This window comes from Lissotriton vulgaris, chromosome 8 (assembly GCF_964263255.1).
Source record: "Lissotriton vulgaris chromosome 8, aLisVul1.2, whole genome shotgun sequence".
NCBI classification, from domain to species: domain Eukaryota; kingdom Metazoa; phylum Chordata; class Amphibia; order Caudata; family Salamandridae; genus Lissotriton; species Lissotriton vulgaris.
Genome location: NC_141696.1, coordinates 1,573,086,432 through 1,573,112,180, shown reverse-complemented (window position 1 = coordinate 1,573,112,180; position 25,749 = coordinate 1,573,086,432). Strand labels below are relative to the sequence as shown.

At 46.4% G+C, this 25,749-nt stretch overlaps 1 protein-coding gene across 2 annotated transcripts in view; it reads right to left on the bottom strand.

Annotated features, from left to right (window-relative positions):
* Nucleotides 1-25,749, bottom strand: part of LOC147700450 (pregnancy-specific beta-1-glycoprotein 7-like) — a 225,266-nt gene that overhangs the window by 109,372 nt on the left and 90,145 nt on the right. For both annotated transcript variants that reach the window (XM_086935863.1, XM_086935864.1), the window contains exon 5: nt 19,138-19,374. In XM_086935863.1, coding sequence (XP_086791989.1) covers nt 19,138-19,374 — 237 coding nt within the window. The remainder of the gene's footprint in view (nt 1-19,137; nt 19,375-25,749) is intronic.

The window sequence follows — 25,749 nt, the reverse complement described above, 5'->3', positions numbered from 1 at the left end:
TGAAACTTTCCTGCGCAACAGTGGTGTTCCAGATAGGTGTTATACCAAACTCTTCAATTGCTAGATTTAAGTAAGAGCTGGCAGTTAGCGACCGGTAATTTTTTATTTCAAGCCACAGTAGACGAGACATTTCATTGTCATGATCGTTTTTTATTCTATTCCACACTTTCATTGTGTTCCCTTTCCTTGCACAACATTGGTTGTTTAGCCCAAATTCCAATCGCACTTGGGCTTGAGAAGCATTCTTAGGAAGAGAAAATAAAATTCTGTACGTTTTAGCAACTGAGGTGTTAATGATCTCTGCGTCTTTTCCGTTGAACACCTCACTGCCATACGTTAGAGTTGGCAGTAATTTTGCTGCAATTGTTTTTAATAGAGGGCGATAGGACAAGTCTCCAATGGTTCTCTGAATTGATCTAAATGCACCAATGAGGGTGTTTGCTTTCCTTTTAATGTTGAGTTTTTGAGTCTCGAACTTGCCGTTATCATTGAACGTTACTCCCAGGTACTTATAGTCAGCTACTCGCTCTAATTTTTTTCCTTGCAGGATCCATTTGTGTGTGTGTGTTGTTCGTTTGTTTTTTGTAATTGCCATCACCTTGGTTTTGGCTTCGTTTATGGGCATACCATTTGCCTCAGAGTATTTAGAGATGCCATCAATCAGTCGTTGCATCCCCACCTTTGTACAACTTAAAAGTATGACATTGTCCGCGTATAATAGATTCGATATCTGAGTTTGAGCTAACCTTGGGGGGTGGGCATTAATTGTGTTTAATTCCGTGGTAAGGTCAGCTAAAAATAAATTGAAGAGTAAGGGAGCCAACACACACCCCTGTTTGGGGCCACTCGATGTTGGAATTATTTTGGTCAATGTTGAGCCGTTACCCGTCCTAACTCTAACCCAGGTTTCGGAGTGCAAGAGCTTTATCATCTTTAGTAGGTTTTCTGATATACCTTGTTTAGTTAGTTTGACCCATAAAAGTTCTCTATCAACACAATCGAAGGCAGATTTAAAGTCTACGAAACACAGATATAAAGGATGTTTAGCTAACATTGCTTTTTTGATTAATATTGTTAATGTTAAAAGATTTGTGGTCGTACCTAGGCCTTTGATGAAACCTGTTTGATTTGGGGGTAATACCTGATTCTCTTTTGCCCAATCAGTTAGTTTCGCCAATAAAATTCCAGCAAACAGCTTTGCATCCGTGTCCTGCAAGGTAATTAAGCAATAATTTTCTGGTTGTTGCCAGTTCCCTTTTTTAAATATGGGGGTTATAAGCGATCCTTTCCATGATTTCGGGATTTGTTCCCTCTGGACAACATCATTAAAAATATCTGTTAGATAGATTGACCAGAATTCAGGAGCTTCTTTGAAAAGTGCAAAAGGAATGCCATTTGGTCTGGGGGCGCCGTCTTTTTGTTTTTTTATTAGGCTTGCTACTTGACTTTTGGTTATTAGGATCTCACTGTCTCCTACTTTATCAACTTTTGTGGAACTTGGGTCGACCATACGTTGCATCAAAGACGGTTGGTTTGGATTTAGATGTGCTTTAAGGAACGTCACCCATTGTTCTTCGGATAGACTGGTTCCAATTCCGTGTTTATTCGGTCGAGCTAGGCCGTTAATTAGTCTACAGAACTCCCTTGAATTTGACAATGTGCTTGCGTGGAATATTTTTGTCCACAGGTCTTGTCTGGCTTTGTTTTTTTCATTCCAAATCAAATTCTTTAATCTGCTGTTTGTATTTCTCAGTAAAGCAGCTAATTCGTTGTTATGTGGCGACTTCATTAAATGTCTCCTCAGCCGATTTCGTGTACGTCTCAATTTCCTTACAGCATATGGGAGAAAGATGTAATTTTCTCTCCCGTCCATTGTATTGATGTTCACACCTTTCCTTCTTTGTGTTCCTAATATTTTAGTGTTATTAGTGACTACTTTTTGGGTGAAATTTTCCCATCGTTCCATGAGGTCTATGCTTGTTTCTTCTTCCATGGATACTGTCACTAGTTTTTTTGCCCATCCAGCGATCTCCTCCGAATTTTCGGATTTCCATATGAGTTTCTTGTAATTAATAGTACAGATCTCACCAGGGGTTGTCTGGAAGGTCTCAGATTTTGGGCACAATATATTTATCACAATAATTTGCTGGCTATGATCACTGTCCTTAACTTTATTCAAGGTATAAGATGTGACCTTGTTAAAGGTAGATAAAGACGTCAGCGTGTAGTCAATTCGTGAAGTACCACTTTGAGAATGAAATGAGCAAGCCGGTGGGGAGTCCGTTTGAAATCTACCATTCAATATTCTAAGGCCCAGTGCTTCCATATCCTTCACCAGGTTTATCCCTATTTTATTTTGTCGAGTATCGGTTTTAGGTTCCGTTATAGGGTCAGGGATTGCCCATTGATGATTTTGCGATTGAACAAAGTCGCTCCGTACCATTGGCATTAGCAAGTTTATATTGAAGTCCCCTGTTACAATATAATCTGCCAGAGGGTCTTCCAAAATTTGCTCCAATAAAAGCTCATTTAGGGCAGTAGTCATCTCTTTCTTTGAGGTCCGTTTTGGTGGTATATATACATTTAAGAGAGTCAAGGTTTTACAAGGCATACTTTTACAAGCTTTATAGCGAACTTTTAGTGTGAGAAGGTTTAAGTTGTTTGTATAGATTAACTCATGCTTTGCTTCTAGGTCGTTTGATACAAATATTGCTAACCCTCCACAGGGGCGTCCAAATTTCTGATGTTTAACCGCTGGTTCAAAGTATCCTGTGTGATGTTTCAACATAAATGGGTCTATTGACCAAGTTTCCTGGAGTAATATTATTTAAGTTTCAGTTGAAAATCCTCGGATTTTAGCTTCCTTCCTTTGTCCACCGATCCCATTTATATTCCATGAACATATCTTCAATTTTGTAAAGGCAGTGGTCTTATCTTGCACTTGGTCTTATCAGTTATCCTTTGTTCCATGGAGGGATTCCATAATCCAGTGTTTGTTTGCCTCTTTTGTGTTCTCTTTCTCTAATGGTATCGAACAGAATCTAACTTTGTTGTTTGATTTCCCCAACAGATTTTTTAATATGGAGAAAACTGGATTCCTTTCACTGGACTGGTTTTTTTTTGTATTGCTTCCAGTGTTTAAAAGGGGTGTCGGATAGAGTGTTGGCGGGGGTTGACTAATCAATATACCCCAATCACGAAAGCATCCGTGCTCTTTCAGGATAGAGTCCGCTATTGGCCCGATGGGTACTGTTATCAGTGTTAGTGGCAGTGCGCCATCAGGATTTGCCTGAAAGCCCACTGTTTCAATATCTTCTGTTGTTATTCTTGCAAGAGTTGGTAGATTTTTCATTAGTCGGAGGATGTGTCCTCTATTAAGAATGTCATGAGGGCCTCCTGATTCATATAGTGGCTTAAGGACTAGTTGTACGGTCCTTTTTTTTGTGGCATTACATCCCTTATATTGTCCCTTTTTCTTCCATTTTCTGTGTAGGTAATCTGCCTACTCAGACCTCTTTTTATAATAACTAAATTATCTTGCATTTTTTCATAAATCAAACCATCCGTTATTTCTTTCTTTATGGGGCAATTTGGCGTTAGTCCAGTATTCCCCATTCCTTTCCATTCGGGGAGGACATCTTGTATGTTACAAGTTATAGGTTGACTGTGCGAGTTTTTTTCATGCCAGTCATTCGTAGTTTGATTTGATAGACGCGTGTGCCTCTGTGAGTCATTTTCATTAGATGATATAGTTCCAAACTCCTGTGACGGCCTTGCATTATTTCCCTCTGTCTTACTCTGTGTTTCGTTGATTTGAATTCCTGGAAGAGTGAGATCATTTATTATGCAACCGTTAGCCTTAATTTTGTTTATTGTTTGTGCTACCTTTTCTATTTTTTGCTGGACATCACTTAGACCGATGGTTAAGTCGGAAGGTTCAGTTAAATTAGTGATGTTTCTTTCGGTCTGTCTTTGTTTGGAACTGGTTGTGGATGGTTTAGAGAAGATGTCTTAGTATTTCTCCTCTCCTTCAGCGTTTTTTGCCGCTTTTGTTCCGGGCATCACGTTGACCCATCCACTAGATGTTTTATTCTTTTTTTTCTTTTGATCCAAAGCATTTGTAGTTCCACAATATTTGAGTTCTAGAGTTCTTTCAGTTTCTATAAACGGTGTAGTTAATTCTATTTCTGATTGCGTAAAAATTTCCTATTTTTCCCTGTTTCTTGCTTTCCTCAGTTTCATTTTTTGTCTTTTTGGTAGTTCAAAAGCTCCCAAGTCTTCATCTTCTATGTCCTATTTATTTGAAGAGTCTCCTGATTTTTTTCTTACTTTGGTTTCACTTATATCATGGTTTGTTTTCTCTTGGTTAATCACATTAGTCACTTTACTGTGTTCACTAGACAATTTTGTCAGTTCCTCCTGTTTGTTTAGTAAAGTTGTTTTTTTATTAGTTTGGTATCCGTCCTCGTTACTATTACCCGCTTTCTTTTTTTTAATAGCTTCTTTAGCGTCCTCCAGTATTGTATTTACAACTTCCGGTATGAGTACTAGTTTGTTTATTATTGGTGTACATGTGCATTCTATGCAAGTTGGCGTTTTTTCCTTTTGTGCTTTTATTATTAGGTTGTTTAAGTCGGATAATTTGATCTCAATTCCTGCAACTGTGTTAGCCATAAGACCCAAAATGTCTAATGACTGACCCACAAACTTTTTTACTAGTGTGATGCTACTTTGCTATTCACATAACATGGTTTACACATGTAGAGATTTACTTTGGTGCAGTAGTACCCGTGTATGGGGTAATATTAAGTGGTAACAACCCCCCTCCAAGGCCCGGGGAGGTTGTGCACATTCTTACTGTAAGCCCGGTCAAACTTTTGCAAGAGGATCGGAGACTTATGCCTGTCAAGGGCAGGAGTAAACCTGTTTACAAAATTGGAGTGGGCAAGAAATACCACTGATCATACTGGGGCCGCGGTGGGATGGGATTTCTCCAAATGTACTCTTCCGTGGGAAAATAAAAATGAAAATGACTTTGCAATAGTGCAAGGAGTTATTACGTGCACACATGTACACTAGGTACATTTAATTACATGCAAGTGCAATAGGTACAAGTGCATGTGACCGCAATTTGTACACGTGGTACATGTTATTACATGCAAGTGTAATAGCAATACGTAACTACATGCAGGTGCAATAGCTACAAGTGCATGTGAGTGCAATAGGTACACGTGGTACATGTAATTAATTGCATGCCAATGTAATGGGTACACACACTTGCATCCAAGTACAATGGGTATTTTTAATTACAGCAAGTGCAATAGTTACAAGTACATGTGAGTGCAACATGTACACGTGTTACCTCATTAATTACATGCAAGTGTAATAGGCATACGTAATTAGATGCAAGTGTAATAGTTACATACATTACATTACATGCAACTGCAATAGCTACAAATACATGTGAGTGCAATATGCACATGTGGTACATGTCATTAATTACATGTTATGACACCTTTGGAGTTTCCTCTGCATGGGTGTGACTGGAATTTCTGAACGTTTTTGAACTGTTTCGAGATAAGCTTTGTAAATTACAAACCTGAATCAATCTGCGCTGTTTTACGGGACTTGAATTTGCAGCGAGATAAACGCTAACAACACACCCGAAATGCCTCCACAATGAGCGCGAGGCCATCACGTACATAAGCCCAGAGCCTCACAAACAACCTCCGATCTGAGAAAGAAGTTCTTTCTCGTGCAAGACTTAAAATGAAGTGCGACTTCCCTTAAGGGACACTCTATAAACCCCCGCCCCCCTGCGATTTCAGGGAACCTCTGAAAACCCGTTGAATGCGCATTAACTGTCGGTGTAGAGCGCCTAGAGTCGCACCATGGACGCTAGAGTTCACAACAGATGGATTGTCAGTCCTCACGACCCCAGAGAAAACAGATGTTCAAAACCCTGTGCAAGGGCCAGGTGCAGAGGGGCTGGAGGGAGGAGGAAGAAGAGACTAGAGAGGCGGAGAAGAGAGATTGCAAAGGGCGAAAAGAAGGAAATGAAGAGGAGTAAAAAGAAGAGGCAGAAGGGGTGTGATGGGGAGTGAAGAAAAAGAGAAATGAAAGGAGACAGAGGGCGCTGCAAAGGCAGAAATAAAGATCGTGGCCGTCTGTCTGTCTAGTGTTGCACAGCTACAGCCAGAGGTGTGGCCTAGTGGTGAAGCGGCAAGTGCATCTGAAAGAGGCCAGCTCTCTAATCGTGGATTCTTCTGTGACACAACGTCTGATTTTGGGGACTGTCTCTGTGCACGTCTGATCATCGGCTGCGTACAAACGGGGTATCCCCAGGACACGGACATTATCACCAGAGAAGCGGACCTTAGCCACGAGCTGGGGTTACACGGATGAAGAAGCACAATTTCCAACTCGAAGCCAGTAAACAAGCTAGGAGCACACCCAGCTTCGTCACGGAAAACAAAGATGGCATCTGCCTGTCCACATGGGCCATCCTAAAAGTGGACAAGGCGGTAACCCCAAAGCCCGGTTTTCAATCACACTAGCATTTAACAAAACCATGAAGTGAGCCAATTGAAAACAAGGGCGGGGCTTTAAGTTGCTTATAAAACTTTTTTGATTCCAAAAGGCCCTTGTATGGCGAGAGCAGCGCATACACGCTGCTAACGCCAGGCAAGACCTACAAAAAGAAATTGGACTAACCTTGGCGAGGCCCAAAAATAGAGCCCGATAGAGACCAGTTTCGAGGCCCCCTGAAAATAACTGCCGGCGCTCAGACTCGGACAGACCCAGCCCACTTAAAGCTCTGGGAACAGGAATATGGGGGGGATCCTTATTTAGACGGTTTAGACCTCACTCTGGGAGTCACGGACCCCGATGCTGGACCGCATGCAATTCTGAGACTGAAGGGTGCGTTATTATAATAGCACAATGCCAAGGGTGCTCGTGCAGAATGAGGAATTCACGCCAAAGTCATTTCCGCAGCAGTACTGCGGGGAAGTCCCCCACTCTGCGCTAATTTGCAAGGACACACTCGACCAGGCTTTATGTGATGAATATTTCCCCAGGAAACTCAGAAAGTGTGGGAATATTGCCTATGGGTTTACCGCCCATCTGAGAATCCCAATTCAGGCGGTAGGTACCATAACTTGCCGCATGGAGGATCCCGCCAAACTCACAAATAGGGACTTGGACCTGGAAAACAGCCATCTCTTGCAGTGGTGGCTCCTCCGTTAAAGTCTGTGAAAGCCCCTTCCTTTCGCTCCATACGGGCGGTTTCCTCTCTTTATTCTATACTCTGCACCCCGTATTTTTCTCCCCCTTTATCTCTCTTTGCACTCTTTCCCTGTGTGATCTGGAACTGCCCCCCGCCCCAATACATACTCAATTTAACACCTTCCGTGCTCAAGAGGCACGGTTGCGCTGTGCTCATGACGAGCTGAGCTCATCATGACCCGCGCGGCGCTCACACGCGGGGATAATTCCCCTGCTTTGCTGAGCATTCCACGGAAACAGGCATGGTCAGCTCGTCATGAGCACAGCGCCACCGTGCAGCGTGATGAGCCGAGCTCGTCACAAGTACTGTGGCGCTGCCCCCTCTCCCCAGCACCGCGGGGTAATTAGCCCTGCGGCGAAGGGGTTAATGCTCGCATTTTTTTCTGTGCTTTCCCCTTTTCACAGCCTCTGTTTCTCTCTGCTTGCTTCCCCTCTGCGCTCTCTGACCCCTGCTTTTACCACTCACAGGCGACTTCTGACTACTTGAGTTGTGCTCATCAGATCAATAGCTGTGCACTATTTAGACTGTAATCAAAGTGCATTTTCAGAGCTAAATAGCAGCGATTGTGGTGACAAACTGTGCTTGTGTTGATGATAAACGTTTGTGAATTTGTGTAGTCTGCCCGCCGCTGGCTGACATTTACAGCAGCTGACCCATTTTGTTCTTCTCCATTTCCCTCATCTCAGATGCAGTGAGCCACACGGCTCGTACTATACAATGTTGCCACTTCAACTCCCAGGGCCGGGTGCGGACCGGGGAGTATAAATAAATGGACACGTCAGTGCTCGTGGCTGACGGCACGGACTGGAGCTGGCAAGTGGTCGTGCCCCTTATTGCTGTGAATGAGTTATAGGCCCAAAAGTCCCTCTACCCTTAGCTTCCCCACATACTTATAGAAAACCACAACCCCAACCACCACACAACCTGCTCTCCCAGACAGCTTGTGGATTAGAAGATTAGAAAGCTGCAACACAACCAAATATATATATACTAATAACCCACAAAACACACACCTCCAATTTCACAAACTCCCACCCTCTCCATAAAAAATCCTTCCACTACCCTCTGTCTATAACTAACATTGATCTTGTCACCCCTCTCCACCCTTTCTTCAACCTTCTATCATAACACTTTACCACACAACCCTTCCCTGCTTCTCGCACTCGTTCAAAGACAACACTCTTTCAACACTCCCCTCCACCAAAAAGGCAAAATCATCCCTTACTCAGTCTACAACTGTCTCTCAAAACCCCTGCTTACCCACTCTCACACTACACAGAGACTATACTCTCACACTCAATCCCCTCTCCATCAACATATACCCATCACCAGTCCATCACACTCAAAACCCACATCTAAAGTAATTACCAACATTTCAGATAACACTACCCCACAAAACCATAGACTCACAAAATGCATCACAACAAAATCTCACACGTTCAAATTACCCAATCATCCCAATATACTTACAAGCATTCACTCAGCTCTCAACACCAACATAAATAACACATTGAAACCCATTTCTACCTCACACTCTCCATGCAACAAATACAGTAAACACTCAATCTACAAACACACCACAGGACTTACTCATTTATCTATCTTCCTGTGCTGTATTCAGAGCCATAAATCACGACCGCCATGAGCCACAACCATCCCTATCCCGTACACCTTCCAGCTCCATATACGTGAAAGAAAAGAACTCCACAACTGCTCATAACCTGGCATCCCCATGTCTATGGAACAATAAGTCTACCTTTCAGACACAACTCCACAGTCCAATCCCTCACTTTCAATGAGACTCATCACCACCCACACATGCAGACCCAAAACATGTCTTCTAAACCTTTTAGGGAAGATAACAATAAACAAAAACAATGCTTTCTCTGTCCTCCTACAGTTAACACCAACAACCCACTACCCACATCTTCAAAAGACAAAACTCACTCTACTCCAGCACAAACTCACACCACCCTCTAACAAACATGCTTTAGATTGCCTACTAATAAAAACTAGTTTGAATTAAAAAACAAGTGCCAAATATTCAACCTATGGAGAGAAACAGAACCTGACTTACTTTTCATAACTGCATCATGGCTGGGGGAAGACATGGCACAGAATTTTCATGAAGCTCATTCACCAGTCCATTAAACTCCCGACACAGAATCGCTTGCAGTGGCATCTCTTCGTGATTGGGAGCCAGCGGATGTCTCTGAGGTGGGGTGATGCTTGACTGTCTTTGGAGATACAGTATGAGTCTTGCTGTGGTGTTTTAGATGGTCTGGAATCATGTCAGTAGTTGGTGTGTGATTCCGGCGTAGAGTGCGTTCCCGTAGTCCAGTCAACTTGTAATGAGGGCCTGTGTTACTGTTCTCCTGGTGTTCTGCAAGATCCACCTGAAGATCTTGCTGAGCATTTGGAGAATGTGGAAGTTTGTGGAGGTTCCTGCATTAATCTGGTGCTTCATGGAGAGCTCGCTGTCCAGATGATGTTCAGGTTCCTACCCTTAGTAGTGGGGGTCGGTGCAGGTGTGATAGCGGGGGCCACCAGGAGGTGTACCAAGGGGAAGGGCTTCTTTCGAAGATAAGCACTTCCATCTTGTACGTGTTCAGTTTGAGGGAGTTGATCTTCATCCAGTCGGCAATGTTGGTCATAGCATTCCAGAAGTTGGCTCTGGTGGTGGAGTTGTCTTCAGTGAGAGCGAGGACGGGTTGGGTGTAGTCTGCGTATGAGATGATGCTGAGTCTGTGGCTGTTGACAGTAGCAGGGCCGAGAGAGGTGTGGATGGTGATGTTACTCCTTGAAGAAAAAGTGACAACAGGAGAACGTTCCCACTCATACCCCGTGTTGAGAATGGCAATAGTGAAACTGGAGAACATGCTCCGAGTGTGTCGACAAGTAGGCAAGTATTGCAAGCACTAATCATCCCTGCCTTTAGGTATTTTCTATTATGAGAGATTGCAAAAAAACATAGAGATCTGTATCCTGAAGAAGGCCTTTGACCCCCTCGGAGCAGTTGATAGAGGCTGAAACATGTTGATACTGGCCGTAAAGGAAATGAAGACATAATCTCTCCAATATACCCTTCCTTATTTTAATCCTGTCAATGGTGGCCCAGAATAAATTAAGGTAGGGCAATCCACAAACAATGTTTTAGTATTCCTTCTTTCTCTACATTTGGGAACCCTTTCAGGAGAAAAATGTTCTCTCTAAAACAAAAGCATTGCGCACCACCCTGAGCGTTGGTCTGCGCCAGGGTGTGTTAACGGCCAAATGATGAAGCATGCCACAATCTAGTGGGTGAGGGCAGTATTTACAACCTTTTGGGGTTTTCCTCCCTAGCTGTGAAGTCATTTGTGCAGCGTTTTAAATTCTGAATGTCCAAATGTAATGCTCAGAACTCTGTTTGTTTTTCAGTTCTTCTCATTTGCTGAGTTTTTTTGTAGACAATGTTGGCAAGCGGAGTCATGCAATTGTTGATGAGGGTGGAGTGGAGCGAGGAGCCCTGGGAGATACCGCTGACGGTGTCCATGGGTTCGGAGGTGTAGGGTGGTAGACGGATTCTTCACGTGCGCCCTGTGAGAAACAATGTGATCAGCTTGAGCGTGTTGCCGCTGATGCCGATGTGGTGAAGTCTGTTGACCAAGATGCGGTGGGACACAGTGTCAAAGCCCTTGGAGAGGTCAATAACAATAGGGGGAGCTGATTCTCTGTGGTTGATAATGGTTCTGATGTCATCCATTGTCGGCTATGAGGTTTGTTTCGGTGCTGTGATTGGTTCAGAAGCTGGATTGGAAGGTTTATAATAGGCTGTTTCTCTCCAGGTGGTCTGTGAGCTGGTGGTGGATGGCTTTCTTAAGGACCTTTGTAGGAAATTGGTGGAGTGAGATGGGGTGGTAGTTCTTGAGGTCTTTGGGGTCTGCGGTGGCTTTCTTTAGGAGAGGGGGCAGATTTCTCGCCATCCTAGGTTGAAAGTGTAGTGTGGGCAGGGGTCTTTTGGAGTACCTGAGAGTATGGAAGTCATGATGGTGGCGGTTGTTTCGGTGTGGAGTGGATTCCAGTTGGTGATGTGGAATGAGTTCCGTTGATTGAGGGTTGAAATTGCCATAGATGTCTGCTATCTTATTGTGGAAGTGGTTCAATAAGGCATCGCAGAGGTGCTGGGTGGGATTACATTTTTTATGCCTGCTGGAGAGGAGAATTCTCTGATTATGTTGAATAATTCCTTTGAGTGGTTGCTGCTGGTTTCGATGCGAGTAGCTAGGGTGTCTTTATTGGCTTCTTTGAGGCAGTGGTGATATTTTCTGAGGGCAGACTCTGGGGTCTCTGCTGGAGCACCATCATCTCTCCATTCGTTTACATTCTCTTTTTGAGGTCCGGAGTTCAGTGGTGAACCAGATGGCGAGTTTTGTTGGACCTCCTTTGTTGGGTGGGTTGTTGGGGGCGATGCTTTCTGCTTTGGCTGTGATCCAGTCTGAGAAATTCTGGGTGGCCTGGTTCATGTCATCTATGGTGTGGAGAGTTGTGGGTCTGAGGGTGGTCATCCATTGGGATTGTGTGACTTTGTTCAAGCTGTGTTGTGTGAGGGTGTATGGTGTGTTGGTGGCCTGGGGTGTGTCTGCGATGGTGAAATGGGCGATGCTGTGGTTCGTCCAAGTGACTTCAAAGGTGCGGCTGAATCAGATTCTGTCACTGGTGGTGAAGATGGGGTTGAAAGTGTCTCTGGCATTGTGTGTGGGGCTGGCCTGGTAATGATTTGTGTCAGGCTGATGTTGTCCATGGTCTCCAGGAGGGTGGCGGAGTTAATGTTGGTGGGGTTGTTCAGGTTAAAGTTGAAATCTCCTAGGAAGAAGTATTATTTCGAATCGATGGCTAGTGGACAATGATTTCAGCAATGGTGATGCAGTAAAGCCGGGCAGGGGCCTGGGAGTCTGTAGGCGAGGGTACACTTGATGGTTGTATTGGCATTCAAGTGCATTTGGAAGTTGAGATGTTCCATGATGGGAGTTGAGTCGCCCTCTGTGGTGGTGAGTCTGATGGAGTCTTTGTGAATGATTGCTATTCCTCCTCCAGGTTTGAGTGGGCGGTCTTTGTGGATAATTTTGTAGCTGTTGTGAGTTGTGGTCGCTATGTCAGGGTCTGAGGCTTGCTTGGGCCAGATTTCGGTGATGATGGGCTGGAGGTGGTGTCCCATATTCCCTGGAATGCATGCTGAGGGATGTGACACTGATTAGCATGCAGTTCAGCTGGGTCAAGGGGTTTGGTGGTGGGAAGGTTTTTCACTGTGGGTGTGGTGGCGTGGCACGTGAAACCGCAGAGTTGTAGGGCGAATGGATCTTCTGTGTTCTTTGGTGCCTAGGAGCAGCATTTGGCACTGGATCCTCCAATATTTAGGGATTTCAGTGTGGTGCTGGGGTAGCTGAGTCTCTGATGAGGTCCGGGGGTCCTAGTGCTAGACGAGGTCCAGGGCGAACTTGCGCAGACGGGCTTGTCTTCGGCGCACCTATGACGTAGTCATAGGTAAAATAAGAGGTAGCTTTGTCATCATATTTCAAGAACCAGCTAATCTCACGAAAGCAGAGGATTGACTTTACAATGTTGTGAGGCCTTCATTGTTTAATGCAACCCTACCAAAATATTTTCATGTAACCTTCTCCTTCACTACAGACCACCAACTATCAATACAACATTCCCGGCCGTATTTCTAGACACAATCTTTAATTTTTTTACAATCTACTTAAACCTTTGCATTCTGGGTGACCTGAAGATATGGTTTTAAAAACCTAATATGCCACACCCAGGACTATCCTCAGGGGCCTAAGCACACACAACCTACAACAGCTCATTCCCAACTCCATAAACATCGCGGGACATGCTTTAAATGTCACCTTATTTGTAATTTACAAGGGAACCCAAGGAAGCAATATGCTAGGGACCTTAGGGTGATTATATCTATAAACAGGACAGTGGTCCCTAGACAGGGCAATGATGTCAAATCAATATAGGCTAAATAGACACTATATTCTTAGTCCAGACGGACAGATTTATTTTGTAATAGACAAATTTTAGAAACCTTTATAAAAAGTGTTAACAGCAGGACACCAACCAATGTCAACTGACACACTAGCAAAGAAAACAGACAAGGCAACTCAACAGTCTGTGTAGTAAATTCACAGTCAGACAATATTATAAACACATTATTGCTGGAGTCAATATATACATTTCAACTGCATATAGTGTGGTTCAGTCGACGACGTTTCGAACCTATGATTAATACAGGTTCATCCTCAGGACATTAAATATATGCCTTTTCACTTTTTAAGAATTGTAACAAGGTTTAAATTAACTTGCTCAACCCCTAGTTAGAACAGTAATTGCCAGATCATGTATATCAACAAAACATAAGAATCAGATGGGAGATGGGCGCAAAAAGTTGCTGTCCTAGGGGTGTGGGAGCTACCTACATGGAGGGGTAAAGGAGTTATAATTATAGATAGCCTTTGTATTATAGTAAAAACACATTAGATAACACACAAACTTTACAATGTGCCAACAGGCACGGGCAGAATTTACAAGGGATTATGTACAGGACAGGGCCACATGGACCACTGTCAGGGGTAGGCACTTGTTAGAAATAATACTTGTAGGTATAACACTTAGCACATAAACATATAATGACTGTCACCAAAATAGTACATGTAGCACACAACCAGTAATCACTGGTAAAGAGTAAATACGTCCTACGCAACCCTAAACACTGTAGGAAAATCACGCAGGGAACTAGGAACTTATCATCAGGACCTAAGGAAGGAAAACCATTACCTAAGCAGGTCACTTTTAACAAAGGGAATGAAACCTAAACAATCACCTAAGCAGGTCACATTTAGCAAAGGTAATAAAACATAAACAATCCTCTAAGCAGGTCACTTTTAGCAAAGGGGATAAAACATAAAACACCTAAGCAGGTCACTTTTAGCAAAGGCAATGGGACTTCAACAATCCTCTAAGCAGGTCACTTTTAGCAAAGGGGATAAAACATAAAACACCTAAGCAGGTCACTTTTAGCAAAGGCAATGGGACTTCAACAATCCTCTAAGCAGGTCACTTTTAGCAAAGGGGATAAAACATAAAACACCTAAGCAGGTCACTTTTAGCAAAGGTAATGGGACTTCAACAATCCTCTAAGCAGGTCACTTTTAGCAAAGGGGATAAAACATAAAATACCTAAGCAGGTCACATTTAGCAAAGGGGATAAAACATAACATACCTAAGCAGGTCACTTTTAGCAAAGGTAATGGGACATCAACAATCCTCTAAGCAGGTCACTTTTAACAAAGGGGATAAAACATAAAATACCTAAGCAGGTCACTTTTAGCAAAGGATATAAAACATAAAATACCTAAGCAGGTCACTTTTAGCAAAGGTAATGGGACATCAACAATCCTCTAAGCAGGTCACTCTTAGCAAAGGTAATAAAACATAAATAATCCTCTAAGCAGGTCACTTTTAGCAAAGGGGATAAAACATAAAATACCTAAGCAGGTCACTTTTAGCAAAGGATATAAAACATAAAATACCTAAGCAGGTCACTTTTAGCAAAGGTAATGGGACTTCAACAATCCTCTAAGCAGGTCACTTTTAGCAAAGGAGATAAAACATAAAATACCTAAGCAGGTCACTTTTAGCAAAGGGGATAAAACATAAAATACCTAAGCAGGTCACTTTTAGCAAAGAAGATAAAACATAAAATACCTAAGCAGGTCACTTTTAGCAAAGGTAATGGGACTTCAACAATCCTCTAAGCAGGTCACTCTTAGCAAAGGGGATAAAACATAAACACATTGCACATGATGCATTAAAACACGTTCAGAGGTGCAGGTTAGAACATTTGCGCAAGAATCACATACATCAGTAAATTACAATGCGCAGTGTGCATATAGCACAACACTAGAATTGTCCCTCAGGCCAACTGGCCTCGCAAGGGGCTGAAATGCCCTGAGTCTCAATGTCAGGGAAGGCTGCGCAGGCAGCCAGGAACACAAAGCCTAAACGTAGCAGTTGCCCACAAAGTGCTGGGCAACTGGTGCAGGAAAAGTTAGGGCAATGTTGGAGCCTCGTGGGCTCAAGAACCACCACTGTGGCACTGCTGAGCCTCTCTGGCTTCAAAGAACAAATATGCGGGCGTGGAGGCTCCTGGGCTTGAGAACAGATGTGCCCCCACGAGCTTCTCTGGCTCGTAAATCAAATATGGGCTGAGAGCCTATCTCGTGGCTCTAAATACACAAAAGGCGGGCCTGGAGCCTCTAGGGCTCAAAAACAAATGTGCCCCTGAGCCTCTCGGGCTCTCGATCAATGAAATGGCCCCAGGAGCTTCTCGGGCTCCAAATATTCACGAGCGCGAGGTCGCCCTACGGGGGAGGGGCGGACACCGACAATGTGTCCCGACCCCCCTCTCCCTTTCCAGACACTCACCGGCTGTCTCGTGGCTGGCGGGGCTTTCCTCCTCACACGGGAGCCTCCCAGGACGCGGCAGGCTGCTTCCTGTTTCTCCGGTCCGCCCAGGCAGCCACTCACAGCGCGAGTCGCCCGGCGAGCCCCAGGCAGCTGTAACCAATCACAGCGCGGCTCTCCGGGTGACGTCAGCGGATGCACTCCCTCGGTCCCGGGCCGTGGCGGTGATCACGGGGCAATGCCGGGTGGGCACCGGCTTCCAATAAGTAAATAAAAACGGGGCAATGCCGGGTAAATAAATATAAAGTGAGGTAGGCACTCGCTATGCCGAAAATCGGCAATTGAAGCGGGCAGATGCCGGGTGGGCACCGGCTGCACAGAAAGCGCTCCCAAGCGCTTAGGGACAAAGCACACGGCAAAAATGCGGCGTGGGCAGTCGTGAAAGTCAAATAAAGCGCTCCACAGCGCGAGCAGGCAATTAAGCGCTCCCAAGCACTAGGGGCATGAAATAAAGCGCTCTTCAGCGCTATGGGCAAAAGCAAAGCTCCAGCAGGGTCTGGAGGCAGACAGAGGGGCAAGGCAGGGCCAGAGCCAGCTCACTGGGTCTCCAGGCAGGGAGACAATCCAAGTGGCGGTCCTCCTGGCCCCAGCAACAGCAGCATCCCCCTCTGGCAAGGATCCACAAGCAGAACCCCATTGTATGGGGACACAGCCCCTTCTTATACTGTAAAATCCCTTTGTCTGTAGGTGCAGGGTGGGGGAAAACCAGTCGCAGCTGGTTTTGAAGTACCCTTGATAGCTCAACCACCCATTTCATTCACTGGCAGGGCTAGGGACATCAGTCGCACTACAGGGGGTGGAGCCAGCATTGTGTGGGGAAAGTCCAGGCCCATCAGGGACCAGGTGCACTCCTCCCCAGCCATCAGCATGCTAATCTCACACTCACCACCGGGCAGACCCATCCAGCCTTCCTGGAGCCAGGCTCACCAGCCAGCTCCAGCCAATCACACGGCAGGCATATTTTACATTAATATGCCAAGTCCTAGAAGTGGCATTTCTACACATGACACACTCATGCCACATACATCATTGCGAAGCATTCATTCTCACGAGCTCGCACATACCAAATTCGAGTCTGCACTCCCCACGCATCAGGAACTACCAGGGACACAGACATTCCCCATGCATCCCTATGGGAGAGCAGGCCAGCCTAACTACATGCACGCACTTTACTCTGGGACACAGGGAAAAAGTGCGCACAGACCAGAAAATCATCCACGCATATCACAGATTAAAAGCAAAAAGACTAGGGGTGAACCTGCCAGAAGGGCCAAGTCCAACATTCACTATTAGGAATGGGCGTTTCTAGGGTGTCCCTTCCTAATACCGAGTTGCATCGGTATGTAGGAATGTTTTGTGACTGAAATGCGGTAGCAAAACGTTCGCGTTTTACCACCTACTTCAAGTATGTGGTAACCCATTCGTAAATCGGACGGGGTCCCTATGGGACCCCTCCCCTTTGTGAATGTATGCAAAAACATTTGTAGGAGCAGGCAGTGGTCCCACGGACCACCGCCTACTCTTAAAAAATTAAAAGAAACTTTTTCAATTTTTTTCTAAACACAACCAGTTTTCCTTTCAAGAAAATGGGCTGCATTTAAAAAACAAAAGAGTGCTTTATTTAAAAGCAATCACGAACATGGTGGTCTGCTGACCCCAGCAGGCCACCATCCCTGTGATTTTAGCAATTCTTAGAGGGTAGCAAATTGTGACCTACCTCATCAATATTAATGAGGTAGGTCGATTTGCAACCCCGTATGAATCGCTATTGTTTCATACACTGTAATAGCAATTACCTAATTGCGATTTGCAGAAAATCGTAATTAGGTAATCACTATTACAAATGTTGATAAATATTTGGCCTACGCAACTAAAGCCAATATGCTGGAGTCTTACTTAACCAACAAAAAAACCAACAGCCTCAACCCATTTCCAACAAACCCCTCCAGGGGAAGGCTAACACAGCCTCTACACTCCTTCAAAGAAATACCATCAACTGGACCTTGTCAAAGCGAACAAGCCAGCCAGCTGCCCGTCGACCCTTGTCCATCTCAAATCTTGAAAAACATTCTTTTAACAACTTCAGCAGCAATCCTCTTCAGAACACTCACCAATAATTCCTGATCCACAGGAGTTTCCCCAGAAGATTTAAACAAGGCATACATACACCCGTTATTAAAGAAAACCAACCTGGACGCTTACAACCCTGCCAACCACAGACCTATATCAAACTTGTAGAAAGAGCAGGCTTCACCAAGAAGTCACAATTCATTGAAGACAATTCACTACTTTCAGTCTTCGAAACTGGATTCCATCTGAGAAGAGCCACTGACAAGGCTCTGATCTCAATCTGGACAGTCAGAAAAGGAACTTGTGGAGTAATAATCTATCTATCTGTCTGTCTGTCTGTCTGTCTGTCTATCTCTCTATCTATCTCTCTATCTACATCTCTATCTCTCTATCTATCTCTCTATCTATCTATCTCGGTCTGTCTATCTATCTAAATACCTATCTATCTATCTATCTATCTATCTATCTATCTATCTATCTATCTATCTATCTATCTATCTATCCTTTAATTAGAATTACTATTAAAATAAAACACATTTAATTATTATCTATTACACTTATTATTTTAAACTTTCATATTAATCCTGTACAATGTAGAAAACTTCTTGAAGTATTATGAAGAATACATTTGATAAGTGAAAGTGGACAGTCTTTTGAAGTTTTTGGGAGCATTCTTGAGGAAACATCTAGGCTCAAGGAAGGAGACCTTACAAAGATTTGGTCTGGTCCTACCATGGATGCAATTCTGCCTACTAGGTGTCCATAAAGAGATACCTAGGAAATGTAAATGTATGTACTTCTGACTAAAGGTACACCGTGACAATACAATTACACAACAGTCAACCCCACAAGGCGTGGAGTGTGAGTGGATTGATGCTGGTGAGCTTTGAGACTTTGTGAATGCTCACAACTCAGTGAGTTTGTGGGTATTCACAAACTCCTCTCAGACCCATTCCGACTCTACAAAGGGTTGGAGGTTTTCTCTAGCACAAACAGGGAGTACATCGTCTTCCTTGGTTGCAAACAGACACCCCCAGAATTCTAGGGGGTAAAGTGGAGATATTCACCATGGAAATCAGAAGAGAGAAAGAAAACAAAGTAAAGGCTTACTACTCCCAATGCTTGTTAATACCAAACAGTCTAATTAGTAACCCTTCGGTGGAGTATTTTCACAGGTGTGGATTTACTACTTTTTCAAACCTCTTTCACAGACAGTATGCAGATGAGTCTAAACACAGGCCACTGGCCCATAGAATATTTGCTCTTACCAGTGCAAGTGACATTTACAGGCTTGCTTTGTCTCTGACTGATCAGGTTGCTGGCGGTGCAGGTGGCGGTGAGCATCACAGCAGCATCTATGGTAAGTTCTTGACCTGAGGCGGTCTGCTGAGTCCCATTCACACTCCAGGAATACAAGGGCGCTGTCCCATTGACCAAGAGGCAGCTGAGCCGGACAGCGCCGTTAGGAGCACAAGTGGCCTCCACCTCTGGCTCAGACACAGCAACTGAAAAAGACAGAGAGAAGTCTAAAATGGATGCTTCTGTACCGAGGGATCTTTGTGTTCTGCTGTGGGAGGGGTGTCGCTTGTGACAATATTGACTTTGTGCTTCTTGGCACTGGAGTGATGGACTCTTGAAGTTCTACTTGGGAGGGTTTGGTTTCTCTCAGTGTAGGGTGTTCCTTAAAATGGATTCCCCCCCCCCCCCTTATGTACTCTTGGTTGTATCCTGAAGGTCTCTGATTGGTCTATTTGTTGAACGTCTCAGGGGCTCTACGGTCTAAAAACAATCTTTACATAGTAACATGGGCTGAATACTTTTTAGCAAGAAAACCAAGCATGCTCTTGGCTCAAACTGGGATGAACAACTTGGCTATGACAAACCCTGAAGAATCCCTCTACCTGAGGAGCGTCTCCTACTCTGTACCACCCTCTTTGAGGTGTGTGGTCCCTCTCTCTGCTTCTGCGCCTCACGAGAGTGGGCGAGGGCTGTGTTAGGACTCCCTTGACAGAAGGTGGCATGGGATCATCGCAGCTAAAATGGACTGCTGATGCCTGGGAGAGGCTGAGGGGGCTCAGGCTTTGGCCATCTTCTGGAAATAAATCAGGTTGTAAATTCATTCTTGTAGGAATAGGTAGCTGCATATTGTAGTCCAAACCTTCTTCTTCTTACTGAAAGCGGGCTGGGTGATGGCACAACTCCCTTGCTATATGGGCCTGATAAAGTTAGGCCAACCTTTCAATTTTCTCTAAGTCAATTGACCTTTGTTGTATCCTTAGAAGAAAAGGGGCTACTAACACATTTAGATTCCATAAACCGTGTGACCAATGTGACCACGCATTGAGAGTCAGAGTCTGTATCTTAAAGTTGAAGATAAAGTTTATTTATTATAAACTCAAACCCAAGGTAATATAAATCAATTGCAAAAACATACTGTAAATATACAGGATTATTAAGGGAAGACCAAAGTGACGTACAAAAGTGGACCTAAGCAGTAAAGAACAAATCAAGATTTCTATAATTGCAATGTAAAAAATTAAGAATAAAGTCTGATGAGTGGAAGAATGGTTTCGATCCTTCTCTGCAGACATGGAAAAGATTTACAGTATCCAGCTGGCCCTACGCTAAACAAAGAGTTAAGGAAACACTATTAATCCAGAAGCAAGAAAGATGTTCGCATCAGAACTTCTGTAGAAGTTCTGTAAATAAAGGATCGTGTACAGCATGAAGCCACACAATCAGAAGTCAGGAGAGATCGGTGCCTCTCGAAGTCTAAAGGCTTCTGTCTGACTACAAAGTAGGTGGACTAATAAGAAACACACAGAGTGTTCGAGATACCTGACCTCACATTATTCAACCTCGTTAATTTAATTTCCCATGAAGTGTCTAGGGCCTGGTACGATACTCCCATATTCTAGTCTCCGCTTCTGAGGCGTCCTTGAATTCCTCTCTTCGACAGGTATCGCCAACTGGTAGCACCCCCTTGCTCTTCTCGTTAAATTTAATTGACCTTGCCAGTTCTTCTTGCCTCACTATCTTAAAAATGCAATGTTCCTTCACTAGATACGAATGCTTTGAGCTGCACCTGAAAAGGAAAATACATCGAAACCCACTTTCATGTTCAATGTCCCAACTGTAAGCTTAAGGTCCACAGTCACGCTAACTTAGCAAGTTACTTTCAAGTTACTTTCAAGGCATTTAATTGTGCAACATAGATATATAATCCTGGAAAACATCAATAGTATATATTTGTATTCATATGTATATATATGCATTGTACTTTCACACAAGGATATAATTCTATTAATTTGAACCACAACTGACCATGCTATAGGCACAACCCCAACACTCTCATGATTCATTCTTTTCTAACCCATGCTCACCTCGGAGCGCTTCCTCTTGACGCAGCTCCAGAAGAATCCGGAGGAATCCCTCTTCCGCCACAAAGTTGACCGCTGAGATGCACACAACCTCCTACTCCGTGTACCGACGGAGCCACCCAGTACGTCCACACACGCACACACGTATATACACACCCCGAGGGCGGGCCAGCCCGAGGGTATAAATAAATGGGCGCGATACCGCTCGTGATCTTCGGCCCTAGCAACCAGCCAGTCTCCACATGTGTTCATTATAAGTGTAATTAGGCCCCACGCTGTGGCATAGGCAACTCCCTGCCCCTGTGACTCCGTAACCACATTGGCGACAAGGCGGGTCTTCCCACGCCTCGCCCCCGCGGACACACACCGGTGCGCCCGCTCTATGTCTGTGAAGCTCACGCCCTGTGCGTTCGAGCGCTGCGGCCGACAGACCGTCGCGGGTGCCCACCCCGCCATAGAAGCTGCACCCATCCGGTGCTCTGGCTTACTGTGTGTGCCGGCTCTGTGTGGTTGCCCCAGGCCCGCGTCTATCAACCTGTCCATCACGCCTGGATCTGGCGCCCAGGTGAGCCCTCCCCATGTGGAGGCGCCGGCCCGCATTCGCGCTCAGGCCCTTCAGCGCTGCTCCGCGCTCCGCTCGCAAGACCCGCCTCAGCCTGCCGGCCGCCTCTCCTGATACGCACGCCCACGTGCGCGCCACCCGGTACCTCGCTCGGAGGGACTGGCTCGGCCCCCGCGAGTCCCGCATGTGCGGTGGTTGCACATGAGCAGCTGCCCTCCCCACGCAGGAAACTTAACCATGGGCCCAGCACCCAGTGCAGACCCAAGCAGGCACGCCCTACAGGGGCACACGCACATGGCCGATATCCGGCACCCACTGGCTGCATTGGTGGGGGGAAGCCTGGAGAAAATAAAGGGAAAAGAAATTAAAAGAGGAAGAGGACGCACAGGCATAACGCCGTGCCCCTGCGCTGGAACTCAGGCCTTCAGAAGCGACACAGTTTTGGGGACGCCCCTGCACGGCTCCACGCCCAGACACTGCGCAACACACGTGGGTGCGTCCACAAGGCCCCAACTGCCACCCCAGTGCCACCACACGCCAGCATATCCTGCACAGCCCAGAGAGGAGAGGAAGGGGGTAGCGCAGCGACGCCCTCACGCCAAGAGTCCCCGCTGGGCCACGTGGCTGGACGGATCCCACAATGTCCACGCTCGCCATCACTGGGGGCGCTGCATCATCAACAGCTCCAGCTCACCAGCCAGCAGTGCCCCAGAATCCCGCGCCACAACAGGCTGCTGGCAACGTCCCAGTCCAGGCCGCGCTAAATGTGTCAGCCCCTCCTGGCCACGGAATTGCTGCCCCGGTCCCACCGTTCAGCGAACTCTCCGAACCATCCACCGCGGCGGCAAGATGGCGTTCCTGGATCGGTCGCCTTGATCATTACTTCGTCGGCGTCAGGGAAACGGATGGAAAAGTGAAACATTCCCTACTCATGTGTTATGGCCGAGCTGAACTGTATGATCTCTTCGAGACACCACCAGACAGAGGCAACGATGATGACTACACCGGAGCAGTCAATGCACTGAGTCGCCATTTTGACCCGCAAATTAACCCCGACTACGAGTGGTTCAAGTTACGTCAGGCCCGCCAAGGAGAGACCGAAACCGTCGACGCCTACTATGCCCAGCTACGGAAACTGGCGATGGCCTGTGAACTGCCTGATCAAAGACTGGAGATTCGTGCACAGCTCATTCAAGGCTGCAGGTCTGTTCAACTCAGACGCCTCATACTCAGACAACCCCGCATCTCGCTCGACGAAATCCTTGTCCTCGCCAGATCTCACGAACTACGAACTGTCCAATGCAAGGGCGGACGAGATGGAAGCTGCCCTGAACCGTCCGGGAGTGATGGCCACGCGCACCGGCAATCAAAGAAGAGCGCCTGGACGTGATCCGCAGATGGCCGCAACCGCCGAAAGGGAGCACAAAGGCCGCGCAGAACTCCATGTGTGGCAACTGCGGAATGGACCACCCAGTCGGAGGGAAATGTTATGCCAAAGGCAAGACATGCTCAAACTGTGGGAAACTCAACCACTTCGCGAAGGTTTGCCGAAGCAGCAGAGGTCGTCGTCTTGCTCCTGGGGCGAGAGGGCCCTCACAGGGTGTGCGCCAGCTCACACTCGAAGAACCCGGACCCTGCAGTGATGCATCACGCTCAGCGTTCAACCTAGAAGACGAAGACGACGACGTGTTCTTTGTGTCATTTGTCGGCAGCGAAGGATCCAGGAGGCGGCCACCACCAATGTGTGACGTCACCATTGCTGGATCTCAGGTGCAAGCCCTCATCGACACAGGCGCTTCAGTTAATGTGATGGACAGCGCCCAATACGACAAACTATCTCCGCGCCCACCCCTCTGGCCGTCCAAGGCCAAGATCTACACCTACAACAGCGACGATCCGCTCCCACTACGAGGGGTAATGGAGGTGTTGGTGGCCAGCAACGGCCAGGAAGTGAAGACAAAATTTCACGACACGGGAGGAAAACGGGGAACTCTGCTCAGCTGCCACACAGCGGAGGATCTTTAGCGAGTCTTCTTCGCATACCAAGTGCACGAGTTTCACGCAGAAGAGATGCTAAAAGACTTCCCCGCGCTTTTCCAGGGCCTTGGCGGCCTGAAAGGTAAAACCTTCAAGCTGCATGCGGACCACACAGTCAGACCGATGGCGTTGAGGCATAGGAGAGTGCCGTTCCACCTGCGGCCGCAGGTGGAGGAGGAACTTCGAAAACTAGAGGAACTGGGGGTCATCGAGAAGGTGTCAGGCCCGACACCCTGGGTGTCACCCCTTGTGATTGCCCGAAGCCAAAGCAGCCTGGCACTATTCGTTTATGTGTGGACATGCGCCTTCCGAACAAGGCAGTAAAGCGGGAACAACACCTAACACCCACGATGGACGACATCGTCGCAGACTTGAACGGAGCCCGGTGGTTCACCAAATTGGATCTCAACGCGGAGTACCATCAACTGGAGCTACACCCCGACAGCCGCAACATCACTACCTTCTCGACACAAGTCGAGCTCCGACGATACAAAAGACTAAGCTTTGGCGTTTCCTCAACGGCTAAGGTCTTTCAACACACCATAAGAGAGACACTCTCCGGGCTGTCAGAAGTTATCAATTTGAGTGATGACATTCTAGTCTTCTCCAAGACACTTGAGGAGCATCACGTCCACCTGAGAGCCACTCTGCAGCGCCTAGCGGACCACGACCTCACCCTGCACAAAGCCAAGTGTTCCTTCTACCAGGAGTCGGTGGACTTCTTTGGTTACATTTTCTCTAGAGAAGGACTACACGTTGTCCCGAAAAAGGCAGAAGCAATCCGATCAGCGCCCAAACCGACGTCTGCGACAGAGGTCAGAAGCTTCTTGGGGATGGCCACCTACTGTGGCCGCTTCATCCCCAACCTGGCATCCCTCTTCGAACCTTTGCGGCTCCTGACTAAGGCTGGGCAACCGTGGATGTGGTCAGCGAAGGAGGATGATGCGTTTGCAGCAGTCAAGTGTGCCCTCATAGACGACAAGGTCATGGGTTACTTTCGCCCCAACTGGCGCACGGAGGTCATTGTGGATGCAAGCCCGGTCGGGCTTGGAGCTGTTCTTATGCAAGAAACGGAGGCCCGGGAATGGGTGCCCACCACCTACGCCAGCCGGGCGCTGACCCCCACGGAAATGGGCTATGCGCAGATTGAACGAGAAGCCCTAGCAATCAAGTGGGCTTGCCAACACTTTCACTTGTACCTATACAGGCACGAGTTTCGGGTGGTCACGGATCACAAACTGCTGGTGTCGCTGTTCGCAGGGACTGCGAGGCTTGCCCCTCCACGGATAGAAAGGTGGGCCGTCCAGCTGCAGACATATCGCTTCGACGTGATATTCTGACCAGGTGCTGATAACCCAGCGGATTTTCTGTCTTGCCATCCAAACGCCGCCTCTCCCACTCCGCTGCAGGAGGACACAGAGGAGGTTGAAGAATTTGTACGGATGATATCGCAGGAGGCATGCCCTGTTGCACTCACGTTGGAAGACATTGGGAAGGCCACCGAGGAAGATGAGTGTTTGAGCAAAGTGAAAGCCACGCTAGTGGACCGGAGCTGGTAACGCTTCCTAAACGGTGTCAACGCTCTCATTTTTTTTTTAACATCATTTTTATTGCATCACCAATATAAAATACAGACAAGATATCCATCAATAAGTATATAACATGTGCTGGTTTAGTGTGATCCAGTTGACCTCCATCTGGGGGGATCTCCTCGATCCTGATGCGGATGACTTCATCTCCGTCCAGATCCTGTACTTCTTACAATGTCCGCTCGCTTCATCATGCACATAACCCTGGGATGCTTTTGTGATTTACGCCCCTCCCCTTCCCCAAATTTCGGTACCCCAACATCCCTCCAAATCAGCCTCCTACCCGCCCTCCCCCGTGGTCGCTCTGCGCTT